The sequence below is a fragment of the Scyliorhinus canicula genome, chromosome 3 (assembly GCF_902713615.1).
Source record: "Scyliorhinus canicula chromosome 3, sScyCan1.1, whole genome shotgun sequence".
Lineage (NCBI taxonomy): Eukaryota > Metazoa > Chordata > Chondrichthyes > Carcharhiniformes > Scyliorhinidae > Scyliorhinus > Scyliorhinus canicula.
The window spans coordinates 87758075-87773565 of NC_052148.1; the positions used below are offsets into that span (position 1 = coordinate 87758075).

At 44.9% G+C, this 15491-nt stretch overlaps 1 protein-coding gene across 6 annotated transcripts in view; it reads right to left on the reverse strand.

Annotated features, from left to right (window-relative positions):
* Positions 1–15491, reverse strand: part of LOC119962780 (embigin-like) — a 96607-nt gene that overhangs the window by 67099 nt on the left and 14017 nt on the right. For all 6 annotated transcript variants that reach the window (XM_038790866.1, XM_038790865.1, XM_038790864.1 and 3 more), the window contains one exon: positions 10716–10793. In XM_038790866.1, the coding sequence (XP_038646794.1) occupies positions 10716–10793 (78 nt within the window). The remainder of the gene's footprint in view (positions 1–10715; positions 10794–15491) is intronic.

Genomic DNA, 15491 nt, shown 5'->3' on the forward strand with positions numbered 1-15491 from the left:
CATTATATATTTCATACGTGTACCCAAAAAGTAGGCATTCTTTTGTTACCGACTTGTGGCTGAAGGCGCAGTCATGCAATTTTAATACTCTAAACTCGTCGATGATCTGCGACCAGATTGTGTTCGGTGTATTAAATGACAAAGTACGTGAGAGGTTATGGAGGGAAGTTGACTTGAAATTAGAAAAGTCTGTCAAGAACTGCCATGCGATGGACAGCACGGTGGCACAATGGTTAGCACTGCTGCCTCAAGGCGCCGATATCCCAGGTTCGATCCTGGCTCTGGGTCACTGTCCGTGTGGAGTTTGCACATTTTCCCCGTGTTTGCGTGGGTTTCACCCCCACAACCCAAAGATGTGCAGAGTAGGTGGATTGGCCATGCTGAATTGTCCCTTAATTGGAAAAAATGAATTGGGTACTTTAATTTAATTTTTAAAAAGATCTGCATGCAAGTGAGAAAGCTGCACAGCAGATTAGTACACTCCATCTGCAACATTTTGGAGGCAATTGGGCAGAAGGTGCCACACCATGTGGGCAGCATGGTAGCACAGTGGTTAGCACAGTTGCTTCACAATGCCAGGGTCCCAGGTTCAATTCCCGGTTTGGGCCACTGTCTGTGCGGAGTTTGCATGTTCTTCCCGTGTCTGCGTGGGTTACCTCCGAGTGCTCCGGTTTCCTCCCACAGTCCAACGATGTGCAGTTTAGGTGGATTGGCTATGCTAAATTGCCCATCGTGTCTAAAAAGATTAGGTGGGTTATTGGGTTAGGGTGAAGGTGTGGGCTTAAGTGAGGTGCTCTTTCCAAGATCCAGTACAGACTAGACAGGCCGAATGGCCTCCTTCTGCACTGTAACTTCTGTGAAATACGCCATAAGCATTCTGACGCAGTCGAAAAAGAAACGTGGTCTTAGTGCGGGCTGTGATTTTGTGCCAGCAAGCGACATTTGCCACGACGATGTCCCACACTTGGAAAGATTTGTTACAAGTTTTGCAGAAGGGACACTTCGCCACGTGATGTCCCTCACATCCAAAGTTGACCAATCAGGACCAATTAGTGTGGATAATGAGATATGCATCGACGACCCGGCTGCTGTGAACATGATTTCGACGGAGGACATGAGGAGTTCAATCTGCCAAAGCGAAAAAAAATTCCTCACCATTTTCAGCCACCGTGATGCAGATGCGAAGACCATTGAGGATAGATGGATGATCCCGCTGATGGTTATTGGAACGCTAACCAAATGCAAGCTTGGCACGAGAGCGGGAGCAAATCTGATCACTTTGTCAGCGTTGAAAAGACTGAAAATCAAACTGAAAATGGTCCACAGAACAGTGAATATAGAACAGTGACAAAGACTATAATGGTAATCAAATCACAACATTCGCAGCATGTGAGCTCACAGTAACTGTCAAGAACAGAACGTGCATGATCATATTTTCCGTGGTGGAGACAGAGCTCGAATCACTCAGCGGAGTGGAAGTGTGCCAAGAGCTTAGGTTCATTAAGAGGGTGCACACTGCATAAAGCCCGGCAACCCGCCAACATGCATCCGTAGAATCCATCCTAATGGACTTTCTGGAGGTATCTCAAGGCTTTGATACTCTGCCTTTTACATACCACATCCAGTTGAAGGAGAATGCGAAGCCAGTCATGCAAGTGGTAAAGTGTACCTGCTCTGCTGAAGGGTAAACTGAAGGCCGAGGTACACAGAATGATGACTCTTGGAGTCATCAGGCGCATAGAGGAACCCACCGACTGGGTTAACTCTACGGTGTGTGTTAAAAGAGGAAAGGTGACCTGAGGATATGCATGGACCCCAAAGACCTGAACTCTAACAACAAAAGGGAGCATTACCCAATTCCGAATAGGGAAGAACTCACGTGCAAGATGGCTGGAGCGATGTTTTTCAGCAAGTTGGACGTGTCGCAAGGCTTCTGGCAGCCTAAACTGGACAAAGCAAGTACAAGGCTGTGCACGTTTAACACACCCTTCGGGTGCTACTGTTTCCTGAGAATGCCGTTCAGCATAATTTCAGCATCTGAAATTTTCCATTGTTCCATGGAGCACATAGTTGAAGGGTTACCAGGCATCCACGTCTATGTCCACGATATCATAATTCGGGGGGTGGGGGGTCCACAAGCGAGGAGCATGACAGAAGGCTCTCAGAGTTCTAAAATGGGTAAGAAAAAATGGCCTCAAGTATAATAAAACAAAATGTCAAATAAGTTGATGCCATCAACATTTTAGGGGACAGGCTCTTGGCACAAGGTGTGCAGCCGTATAACGAAAAGATAAAGGCCATTCAGACGATGCCACGTCCCACAGACAACGAAGGCATCTTACACATACTAAGGATGATCAACCTTGTTGGCAAGTTTAATCCCAACCTGGCCCCTGACACTTCCCAACAATGAGACTCAATAAAAAAGGACGTAGTGTTTCAAATGTCTCCTAAACATGACCAGAAGTGGCAAGCCAAATACGTATCCCGCTGACGACAGTGCCAGACAAAAATTTTGACCGATGCGTCTCAGGATGGCCTCAGAGCCATAAATACTAATATTGTCAAAGGAAGGAGGATGTGGTGAAATGCATGTAAACATCTATGTATGTAGTTGTCTGTCAGTGCAGATAGTTATCGGTAATATCTCTGACCAGCAGGTGGCGTTAGAGATCTATCACATGACTCGAGACACCCGCAAGTTGGTAGTAAGTCATTCAAGAAGATAGTTGCACTTAGAGTAGCTCCAGAAGAACTCACTGAATTCATTTAGTATCCATGTCTGTATGATTGTTCAGTAGTTATCTTTCCACGTGTTTGTTAATAAATCATCTTTATAGTTAAACCACTATATGTTCTGTGTGCGTCATTACAACAGTCATATCACAGAACACAACAGGTACAAATATGGGAAATGATAAACTGACTATGACAGGAAGGTTAAAAGAGTACAAATCTAAGAGTAAATCAGCAGATAAGGCCAATTACAAAATTTTTAAAAACTACAAAACTAAAGGCTCTGTATCTGAACGTGTGTAACATCCAAATCAAAACAGATAAACTGATAGCTCAACTGGAAAGAACTAAGTACAATCTGACAGCCTTAACTGAGACATGGTTGAGGAAGATGTGGATTCGAACCGGAATACCAAAGGTTACATGATTTTTAAGGACAGCAATCTGGGATAAGGTGGAGTGGTGGCTCTTTTAATTAATGATGGTATTAGCACAATCGTGAGAGATGATCTAAATTCAGGAAATCAGGATATAGAAGTAGTTTGGATGGAGATGCAAAATGATAAAATCAAGAAGCCAATTGTGTTGATGGGTGTACAGGCTCCCTAACAGTACCCACGTGTTAGGACGGAATGTAAAGGAACCCACATGTTAGGATGAAGGAAGAAAGAATGGGAGCTTGTCAGAAAAGTATGGTGATCGTCAGTGGGGTTTTAATCTCCATATAGACTGGAAAAATCAGATGGACATAGGTAGCCTGGATGAGTCCATAGAATGTTTCTTGGAACAATACATTCTGGAGCCAACAAGAGAGCAGGCTACACTGAACCTGGTCTTGTGCAACGAGATAAGCTTAATTAATGACCTCATAGTGAAAGCACCCCTAGGTAGCAGAGCTTATAATATGATTGAATTTTACATTCAGATTGAGGGAAATAGAAGTTGATGAGTATTTTAAACTTAAAGGAGGCCAATTAAGAGGACATGAAAGCAGAGCAACCAAAATGAACTGGCAAATGAGGTTAAGGGATAGATAATAGAGATGCAGTGGCAGATATTTAAAGCGATACTTCAGATGCACTCCATTAAGATACATTCCATTAAGAAAGAAAAACATCAAGAACCCACCATCTGTGGTTAATTAAAAGAGTTAAAAATAATGTCAGAAAATACAGATAGTTTAAGTAATTCACATATGTACTGTGTATGTTAGGAATAAGGTATAAGTTTAAGTAAGTTTAATTTGTCTTTCTGTATTTGTGTGCTAAGAAAGGGTTAAAACATCAGTTCAGCTTCATGCAAAAAATTAGCCTGAATATCTGTAGGTTTAGTTAAAACTAAGCTGTTGCTTAGCAACCAGCGCTCCACACTGAAACGCATAAGCACTTGAGTTTCAGTTTGGAACCAGGTAACACAGAGGCTAAGGGGCTCCACAGAAATTGCGAGAACAGGCAGGACAATGCACAGGGACAGAAAGCCAATCCCACGTTAAAGAACTACAGAATGTCACAGGAAAGTCCTAGGAAGACTGTGAAGTCAAAGGAGGTTAGAATAAGGATGTGAGAGAGACCCGTAGTTAAAGAAAAGGCTGCAACGTGCAAACCTGGAGACGTCTGCTCAAAATGAAGCCATAAATCAATGGTGATTCAAAGTTTGGTGACGCCTCAATGCAGTCTGTGAAGCAGTGATGCTCTGTTGGCGTGGATGGGTACGGCAGAGATTGTGTGGAAGCTTGAATGCAGGTGGCAATCCAAGGCAGAGGAATACTGAGAGGAAGTTGAAATCCTGGAGTGTACACTTGATGAAGGGAGAAGAGAAGATTCCAAGGCATGTTCATCGACAATGGAGATTGCAAACCCTTGTGTGGAAGACAGAGTTCCAGTGAGCCCAGTTGGCTCAAAATGTGACAAATGTCTTAGGGGAATTGATGAGAAATCCACAAATGTATTGGTGACAATACAAATGTTGTATTGGTTTCAGAATGTGCACGTCTGACCACATTTTGCTTTTTGTTTTACATGTATAGTGTACTTACTGAGAACATTAGAGATTTTATAACTTGTTGTATCCTTACAAATCTTTATATGTGCAAAGGTATGGCTGGAGTGAAGGAGTAGTGTATTACTGTTAATATTTTCTTGTTTAATAAATATTTTGTTCTTTTGTTAGAAGTTTATCGACAGTACTATAACTCTGTTAGAACATAGAACAGTACAGCACAGAACAGGCCCTTCGGCCCTCGATGTTGTGTCGAGCAATGATCACCCTACTCAAACCCACGTATCCACCCTATACCCGTAACCCAACAACCCCCCCCCCCCTTACTTTTTTAGGACACTACGGGCAATTTAGCATGGCCAATCCACCTAACCCACACATCTTTGGACTGTGGGAGGAAACCGGAGCACCCAGAGGAAACCCACGCACACACGGGGAGGACGTGCAGACTCCGCACAGACAGTGACCCAGCCAGGAACCGAACCTGGGACCCTGGAGCTGTGAAACATTTATGCTAACCACCATGCTACCGTGCTGTTCATCCATGTCTCTGAAAAAAGTTAGGATCGACCAAACCATCTGGGAATTTGACTTGTCCAGTTAGACCATCAGCTGGGATCGTAACAATGTCAAACTTAAAGAAAAACATATAATTGTGCAAGGATAGGTGACTGGACAGAATAGAAAAAACAGCAATGGATGACCAAAAGATTTATTAAGAGGAAGAAATTAGAGTGCAGGAGAAAGCTAGCTAGAAATATAAAATCTGATAGGAAGAGTTGCCATAGTTACTTTAAAAAGAAAAAAAGTTAACAAAGTGAGTGTTAGTCCTGTAGAAAGTGAGTCTGAGGAATTAATAATGAAAAATAACAAAATGGGAGATAAATTAAACATGTATTTTGCATCAGGTTTCCCATTAGAGGAAACGTGTAACATCCCATAAATAGCGATACATCAGGAAATGGAAGGCATGGAAGAGCTTAAGAAAATTACAATCACCAATGATGTGGTGCAGAATAAATTGTTGGAGCTGCAGGCTGATAGACTTCAAGCTCGGGTCTAACAGGAAGTGGCTAGTGAGATAGTTGATGTATTGGTTTAATTTTTCAAAATTTCCTAGATTCAGGAAGGTTGGAAAATAGATTGGAAAATAGCAAATGTAACTCTCTTATTCAAAAAATGAGGGAAACTGAACGCTGGGAACTACAGGCCAGTTAGCTTAATATCTCTCATTGGGAAAATATTAGAAGCTATAATTAAAGACGTTATAGCAGGCCAGTTTGATAAATTCAAGATAATCAGGCAGATTCAACATGGTTATGTGAGAGGGAAATCCCGTTCAACCAATTTAATGGAGTTTGCTGAAGTGACATGTTCTGTAGATTAAGGGGAATTGGTGAATGTACTGTATTTAGATTTCCAAAAAGAATTTGGTCATTTGCCATAGCAAAGTTTATTGCAGAAAACAAAATTCATGGTGTAGGGAGTAACATATTGGCATGGAAAGAAGATTAGTTAGATAACAGGAAACAGAGATTAGGCCTCAATGGGTCATTTTCTGTTGGCAAGATGTAATGAGTGGTATCCCACAGGGATCAGTGCTGGGGCCTGAATGTTTTACAGCGGGCAGTATGGTGGCACAGTGGTTAGCCCTGCTGCCTCTCAGCGTCAGGGACCCGGGTTCAATTCCAGCCTCGGGTCACTGTCTGTGTGGAGTCTGCATGTTCTCCCCGTGTCTGCGTGGGTTTCCTCCGGGTGCTCTGGTTTCCTCCCACAGTCCAAAGATGTACAGGGAAGGTGGATTAGCCATGCTAAATTATCCTTTAGTATCCAAAAGGTTAGGTGGGGTCATGGGGTAGGCTGAGGGAGTGGGCCTCAGCAGGGTGCTCTTTCCAAGGGTCGGTACAGACTCGGTGGACCAAATGGCCTCCTTCTGCACTGTAGAGATTCTATGATTTTAATTTACATGAATGATTTAGATGAAGGAACTGATTGTATGGTTGCTAAAATTGCTAATGATACAATTGAGGACATAAGGGGCTCCATGGGGGTATACATAGGTTAAGTGAGGGGGCAAAATATTTTGGCAGGACAAATAAAAAAGATACATATTATTTAAATGGTGAGAGTTTGCAGAGCTCTGAGATGCAGAGGGTTCTGGATGTCCCAGAATTTAAATCTTAAAAGGTACAGCAGGGAATTAGGAAAGGTAATATAATGTTATTGTTTATTGCAAGGGGAATTGACTACAATAGTAGCAAAGTTATGCTTCAGTTAGATTGGGCATTGTTGAGACCGCATCTGGAGTACTGTGTAAAATACTGTTTTCCTTACTAAAAGAAGGATTTATCTATATTGGAAGCAGTTCAGAGAAGGTTTGCTAGACTAATACCTGGAATGGGAGGGTTGTTTTATGAGGATATGCTGAACAGGCTAGGCTTGTACTCGCTGAAATTTAGAAGAGTAAGGGGTAACTTAAGTGAAACATTTGGAGGTCTTGACAGATTGGATGTGGAAAGAATGGGCGAGATTCTCCCATATGGGGAGAAATCGTAAGGCTGGCGTCAAATCCGGGCGGGTTTGACGCCAGCCCCCCCCCTTCCCGACCGGGAACCGATTCTGGTCCCCGGTCGGGGCTAGCAGCCCGATGCCGTAAGCTCCGGCATCACGGGCTTAACGAATTTCGTTAAGCCCGCTTGCCCGAGTTAGCGCCGGCTGACGCGTCATATGACATCAGCCGCGCATGCGCGGATTGGAAGACTCCAACCCGCGCATGCGCAGATGACGTCATCGCGTATTTGCGCGAAACCCGCGCATGCGCGGGCCGGGATGCCTCTCAGCCGCCCCGCGAATGGATACTGCGGGGCGGCGGAAGGACAAATAGTGCGCGGGCATCGGGCCCGCTGCCCGCGATCGGTGCCCAACGATCGCGGGCCCATGGCACCCTTGGCACGGCCGTGGTACTGCCGTGCCAATCGGTGCCATGGTTATAAAATGCGAGTGTTTACGGCCGTTTTTACGAACGGCCAGACCAGGTGTGTTTGCCGTTCGTAAAAACAGCCGTAAAGGGCTGGGAACTCGGCCCATCTATCAGCTGTGAATCGGTGCCGGCCGTAAAAAAACGGCGGCAGCGATTCGTGTCGGGAGTTGGCCGTGGGGGGGGGGGGGGGGAGAATAGCGGGAGGGCGTCGGAACAGCGTGGCCGTAAAATTTTACGAGCCACGCTATTCTCCGCACATGTCGGGAATGCGGAGAATCTCGCCCAATATTTCTGCTTGTGGGAGAATCTAGAACTAGGGACCACTTTAAAAATAATGGGTCACCCATTTAAGACAGAGATGAGGAGAAATTATTTTCTTATAGAGGTTTGTGAGCCTTTGGAACTCTTCCTAAAAAGGGCCAACAGATTTGTTTTGAATCAGTAGCTTTTGGAGCACTGCTCTTTTCTCTGAAGGAAGGAAGAGGTGGGTTCCAGAAACATATATATAGACAATGTCAAAGATGGAATACGATACTTTGAATGCAAGTCTTTGCAGGTAATTAAGTCTACAGGTCCAGATGGAGCAACTGGAGAGAGGTCACAGGTTAAAGAGTTGTGAATTGTCACAAGCCACAACAGTTGGTAGGATTTTGCAAGCCCAGGCCAGATGGTGGGGGGGTGAATGTAATGTGACATGAATCCAAGATCCTGGTTTAGGCCGCAGTCATGTATGCGGAACTATAAGTTTCCGCTCGGCAATTCTGCGTTGTCGCGCATCCTGAAAGCCGCCTTGGAGAACGTTTACCCGAAGATCAGAGGCGGAATACCCTTGACCGCTGAAGTGTTCCCCGACTGGAAGGGAACATTCCTGCCTGACGATTGTCGCGCGATGCCCGTTCATTCGTTGTCGCAGCGTCTGTATGGTCTCGCCAATGTACCACACTTCAGGACATCATTTCTCGCAGCGTATCAGGTAGACAACATTGGCCGAGTCGCACGAGTACGTATCACATACCTAGTGGGTGGTGTTCTCACATGTAATAGTGATACCCATGTCGATGATCTGGCACGTCTTGCAGAGTTTGCCATGGCAGGGTTGTGAGGTGTCATGGTCGCTGTTCTGAAGGCTGGGTAGTTTGCTGCAAACAATGGTTTGTTTGAGGTTGCGCGGTTATTTGAAGGCAAGTAGTGGGGGGGTGGAGATAACCTTGGCAAGGTGTCGATGACGTGTTGAAGGCTGAAAAGAAGATATTGTAGTTTCTCCGCTCCGCGGAAGTACTGGATGACGAAGGGTATTCTGTTGGTTGTGTTCCATGTTGTCTTCTGAGGAGGTCAGTGCGGTTTTTTGCTGTGGTGCATTGGAATTGTCGTTAGATGAGTTGAGGGCAATATCCCGTTCGTACGAGGGCATCTTTCAGCGCCTGCAGATGTCTGTTACGCTCCTCCTAGTCTGAGCAGGTCCTGTGTATACGGAGGGCATGTCCATAGGGGATAGCTTCTTTAATGTGTTTAGGGTGGAAGCTGGAGAAATGGAGCATCGTGAGGTTATCCATGGGCTTGCAGTAAAGCGAAGTGCTGAGGTGACCGCCCTTGATGGAGATAAGTGTGTCAAACAATGCGACCGATTTTGGAGAGTAGTCCATGGTGAGTCTGATAGTGGGATGGAACTTATTGATGTCATTGTTATATTTCAGTGAAGTACCATGCAGAAGTACAGTTTTCATGTGCCTGTGAAAAAGGTCAATGCTCCCACCTTGACCTGTCTTCAGCTTTGACACAGTTGATAACCCCCTCCAACACTTCTCCACTGCTATCCAGGTAGATGGGACTGCATTTGCTTGGTTCCATTCTTATCTATCTAATTATATTCACAGAATGGGTTTTGATTGTGGAGATGCTGTCGCAGAACCAGGGACTACATGAGGGGTTGTCGGCTACCATCCAGCACTTGCAGGCACAGATGGAGGAGTCCAACTGCCTGCAGAAGCAGGAGGTGGTGCCGACCATGCGTGCCATCCAGGCCGACACCGCTCGGGTGGCGTCCGCGGTGGAGGCATTGGGGGTCCAGGTTTTGGCTATGGATCAGCATGTCCAAGGCCTGGGGCAATCTGTAGGTTGAGGGAGGTTTCTCTGTGTGGTCTGGAAAGGGGTCCCTGTGTGGAAGGGGACGGAGTATGGGGAGGGGAGGAGGGCAGCGGGCAAAAGAGCTGGCAGCCTGGATGGATAGTCCAGAGGGCTGGGGAGAGAGGACACCTGAGAGGGGCAGACTTTGGGCTGACCTCTGTTCGGAAAAAGGGCTCCATGAAGGTGGTGCCAGCCCTTTCCTGCCCAAGACCCAAGCAAACTAACCAACCATCTTCTCAACAGTTGCCAACCTCCTCTCGCCAGCTGAAAGGTTGCAGCTGGGTGGTAAGTGGAGCTAATGTGGCCAATAATTGGCGATTAAATGGCTCATGGGCAGACGGGCTGCCCATGACTTCGCTCATTGCCTGTTAAAGTGTGGCCAAATTTGGGGTAGGCAGTGGGCAGCAGGAAATGCATCCACAGAACTTTATGGGCCCCTGTCCCCACCTGCAAAACCACCTGCAAGGGACCATAAAATTCAGCCCCATGAACCAGTTGAACAAAAGAGACTCAGTAGCAAACTTTATCAGTCATATGGAATTCCTCATCTTCATGTTTAAAGACTGATTTTTTTTTCATTTGTAACCTATGTTGCCTGGATTAAAATACTCACGAATATGATTTTTTAAAAATATGTAACATCACATCCTTACCTAAAATATTCTAAGAAATGTTTGAATTTTCACTTAGTATCCTATTTAACACTGCAAAATATTATAGGATCCCAGAACATTTAAGCAAAAATGTATTCCACATGAGATTTTGAAAGTGATAGTCAGCTGAAGGATCTACAAAATACAAATACGTCCTGAAGCAAAGCAAATTGCGCAACAAATATTATTAGACATCAATGAAAGAAATATCACATTGGAATTACCTGATAGATGAATAGTCTCCAGATGTTTTCCATTGCCCATGAGTATGTTGGGTTCTGAAGTTGCATCTTGAGGCTGACCTGGAAATTTAAAATGTATGGGCCTTAGTAAAGCCACTCCACTGCCAGTCTGAAACTGTTGTTAAAACAAAAGGACTCACACAGTTACTTTGAACCATATTTTAATTTATTTGTTAGATGTAATTCATATTCTTAGATATTTTCATTAAAAATCCCTCTTAGGCATCTCCGTTCAAGACCAAAAGCTGAAGTTTCTCCAGTTTTTCCTCAAACTGAAGACCTCAGGTAGTTGGCAAATGTTACACCACTTGTCTTTGTGTCCAAGTGTGATAGCTGGCACTTCTAAGTTTCAGTTGGATTTGCCCTGGACTTCCTGCCCCATGCAACCAGGGTCACTAGGCTCATTGCTGGATAGAGGTAGCAGGAGATTATGGGCGGAATTCTCCGTCTATACAGTACCACCTTCTCTCGTGGGTTTCCGGCAGCTTCAATGGGAAATCCCATTGACAGTGCGGGAACAGAGAGTTCCACCAGCAGGAGATTCTGCGCAGCCTCCCATTGCCACAAAACACGTGGCTTGGAGGCCGGAGAATCCCACCCCATGTGTCCTTCTCCACTACTCCAGTTTTACATAAATTAAGAGAGGGAGCGTTTCGAACATAATCTTATTGTGAACACCCCAACTGACTCAACAAGTCAGATCCCAGAAGGGAGCCTGCCAGTTCCACATTTTTATTTTTTGTTTAGAAAGGTGAAGGGTGGTAGCTGAACAGTCACAGCGTCTGCTGAAGAACTTTTAACAAAATAATAAACTATCTGTTAAACAAGAAAAAATAAACTATATTACAATTCTCCTTCACTCACAACTATACATTTGCAGATAGAAACAGAATTGTAAGGATATCACAAGTTACAAAACCTATCTTGTACCATAACGTTCACAGTAAGCAGACAATCCATGTAAACCAATAGGTGACGTACGGTCAGACACACCACACTCTAAAGCCAAGTGACAGGTGCCACCCCAAACAAATGCTAATGATCTTGCATCACCGCCACCCAGACGCTTGTCATACTGCGAGTCAATTGGTCTCATTGAAACCTGCCTTTCTCCCAAGGATCTTTAAGCTCAATACTCAAAGCACTCGCCTTGGAATCTTCTCCCAAAGGGCACTTTCTCTCGGTCGTGTTCAACAGCAATCCATTCCAGTGGTTTGATCTTTCCTTCCGATATTCCTTTCCCCTGGATCGCCACATGCAAGCAAGCTGTGCTTCTATGCACTCTCTCTCAGATGCTCAGACATACCAACCAAACACCACTGCTTCACCGGCCCATAGTAAAGTTACAGACCTTCGACTGTCTCCTTACATCTTTTGGTTTCTCACGAGCCTTTGTTGCTTTAAGTCTGCTTCCTGTAACTTTCTCTCTTTAATTTGGAGCTTTCTCTTCTGCTCCATACTTTAACTTCACTGCTTGTTTTTGGTCCCTGTCCTCACTCCTTGACTTAGCTTTTATTTTGGGACTTTTTCTTGCCCTCCCCACTCATTGCCTTTGGGCTTCTTCTTTAGTTTAGGAACTTCTACCTGTCTTTTTCCTGCACTGCTTGTTCTGGCAGCTTCTTCCAACTAGCTCCAATCTGTTCTTGTATTTCTGTGGGCCCTTTGTTGTGAAGCAATGTTGTGCCTTTTCCTATTACTCTGTCTTTTCCTATGGCTCTGTTCCAATTATGGCAATCAGTGAGTTTGCCCTACTTTCTTTTGAGATCTATGTTCTAATGCTCAGAGTCGCCAGGTATCAAATGATACCATCACAAGTTTCAGCTGGCTATCGATCAAAGTGTCAAACACCAGTTAGTTAGTTCAAGAGTACTTTATTTACACACAATTAGTCATGCAACATAAACACTACTAGTTACACCTATCCACTACGACAACATGTAATTAACTTCGGGCACCCGGCTTAGGTCAGAGAAACAGTGGCCGCTATTCGATTCTGGATCTATAGAGTCTGAAGGAGTAACTGCTGCTCAGCTAGGCTCATCCGTCTGGTAGTGAGCGTTCAACTTGGACTTGCTTCTGGTGTTGCTGCAATTGGAGATGGTTGTGACCAGGTCCAAGAGAGGACGAACATATGGCGAACTCTTCTTCTTATACTTGGGGGTTTTTGCGCTCTTTTGGGTGATCCTTCAGTTTGGACCCCACTAATTGGGTTTCATAGTTTCATAGAATTTACAGTGCAGAAGGAGGCCATTCGGCCCATCGAGTCTGCACCGGCTCTTGGAAAGAGCACCCTACCCAAGGTCAACACCTCCACCCTATCCCAATAACCCAGTAACCCCACCCAGCACTAAGGGCAATTTTGGACACTAAGGGCAATTTATCCTGGCCAATCCACCTAACCTGCACATCTTTGGACTGTGGGAGGAAACCGGAGCACCCGGAGGAAACCCACGCACACACGGGGAGGATGTGCAGACTCCGCACAGACAGTGACCCAAGCCGGAATCGAACCTGGGACCCTGGAGCTGTGAAGCCATTGTGCTATCCACAATGCTACCGTGCTGCCCAGGGTGAGCCCTGATTATTCAATTCGATCCCTAACCAATAAGTGGGCAGGGATCTGGATGGCTGGACGTGTCCCAAGCGGTCACTGACCCCGTTGTTTACGCGTCCCGTGAACAGGGAGTGGCGCCAAAATGTCTGGGACTGTACCGGTCGCTCGAGTACCAGTCCTTTGTTCTGGTGGAGATGGGCAATCAAATGCTAATCGGCCCATCAAAATGCTAATTGTTCGGAGTTTCGATACCGTCTGGACTTCCTGGTTGCAAATATGCATTTCAGCTCTGAGCCTGCCTGAGTCTTGGCTTGTCCATTTTACCCGCCAGGCTTTGCGAGTTTCTCTGTCCCTAGTTGCAAGTAGCCATCCCAGATGGCTACAGCAACAAAATATTTTCTCGACTTTAAGAGTCATGAAACCTCCTTAGAATGCAAGGATCTTTTACTGTGAAACCAAAACTCAGGTTCCCCCTTCCTTAACTCGCAAATACAGAAATATAAGTTAAACTTAAAATGAAGACATAAAAGCTGGAGCTTATTCCTAACACACATTCCTAAGACAACTTACTTAAACCCACCTCTATTTACTAACAATATAAATTCCAGCAATCAGAACACGTTGTGAACTTTATGTCATCGAAAACTCTGCTGACCGGGGCTGACTTACACTGGCCCCCAATCAAACAGTATCTTGATTTTAAAATTCTCATCTTTGTTTTCAAAGCCCTCCGTGGCCTTACCCCTTCCTCCCACTTTAATCTCTTCCCACTGTCATATGAGAGCCCCTTTAAGAAAAGTGTGTTTCAGCAAATGGCTGCAGTGACATTATTGTGTGACTGGAGCTGGAATGTGATTCTGTCCTTTACTTTCAGTTGGAGAGTGGCTTTCAAACCAAGCAGATGTGTGTATTGATCTCTCCCTCTGCAATCTAAAGAATGTCTCCAGGTCACTTGATGATTTCAAAGTAATACCTGTTTCTGTAAGGAATGCAAACCTACTGTCTTGGGGAGGTTTTAAACTAATGTAGCAGGGGGATGGGAACCAGATTAGGAAGTTAGAGGTCAGTAAAGAGGCAGCAACTAAAGCCAGTAAGGTGCTAGATAATAAACTCAATGTGACTAAAGGGAAGAGTAGACAGGGAAGAGATGATGAATGCAAAGGGACAGATGGTCTGAAGTGCATTTGTTTTAATGCGAGAAGTGTAGCAGGTAAGGCCGATGAATTTAGGGCTTGGATTAGTACCTGGGAATATGATGTTATTGGTATTACTGAGACTTGGTTGAGGGAAGGGCAAGACTGGCAACTAAATGTCCAAAGATGTGCGGGTTAGGTGGATTGGCTATGCTAAATTGCCCGTAGTGTACTAAAAAGTAAGGTTAAGGGGGGTGTTGTTGGGTTACGGGTATAGGGTGGATACGTGGGTTTGAGTAGGGTGATCATTGCTCGGCACAACATCGAGGGCCGAAGGGCCTGTTCTGTGCTGTACTGTTCTATGTTCTATGTTCTAAATATCCAATTGTATAGATGTTTCAGGAGGGATAGAGAAGGAGGGAAAGGGATGGAGGAGTTGCATTACTGGTCAGAGATGATATCACAGCTGTGATTAAGGAGGGCATGATGGAGGATTCGAGCACTGAGGCAAAATGGGTAGAGCTAAGAAATAGGAAGGGTGCAGTAACATGTTGGGACTTTACTACAGGCCTCCCAAAAGCGAGCGTGAAGTAGAGATACAAATATGTAGACAGATTATAGAAAATTGTAGGGGCAATAGGGTGGTCGTGATGGGATATTTTAGCTTCCCCAATATTGAATGGGACTCATGTAGTGTTGGAAGCGTAGATGGAGCAGAATTTGTAAAGAGCATCCAGGAGAGTTTTTTAGAGCAGTATGTAAATAGTCCAACTATGGAAGGGGCCATACTGGACCTGATATTGGGGAATGATCCCGGCCAGGTGGTTGAAGTTTCAGTCGGTGATTACTTTGGGAATAGTGATCGCAATTCCATAAGTTTTAGAATACTCATGCACAAAGATGAGAGTGGTCCTAAAGGAAGAATGCTGAATTGGGGAAAGGCCAAGTATAACAAAATTCGGCAGGAGCTAGGGAATGTGGATTGGGAGCAGCTGTTTAAGGGTAAATCCACATTTGAAATGTGGGAGTCTTTTAAGGAAAGGTTGATTAGAGTGCAGGACAGACATGGTC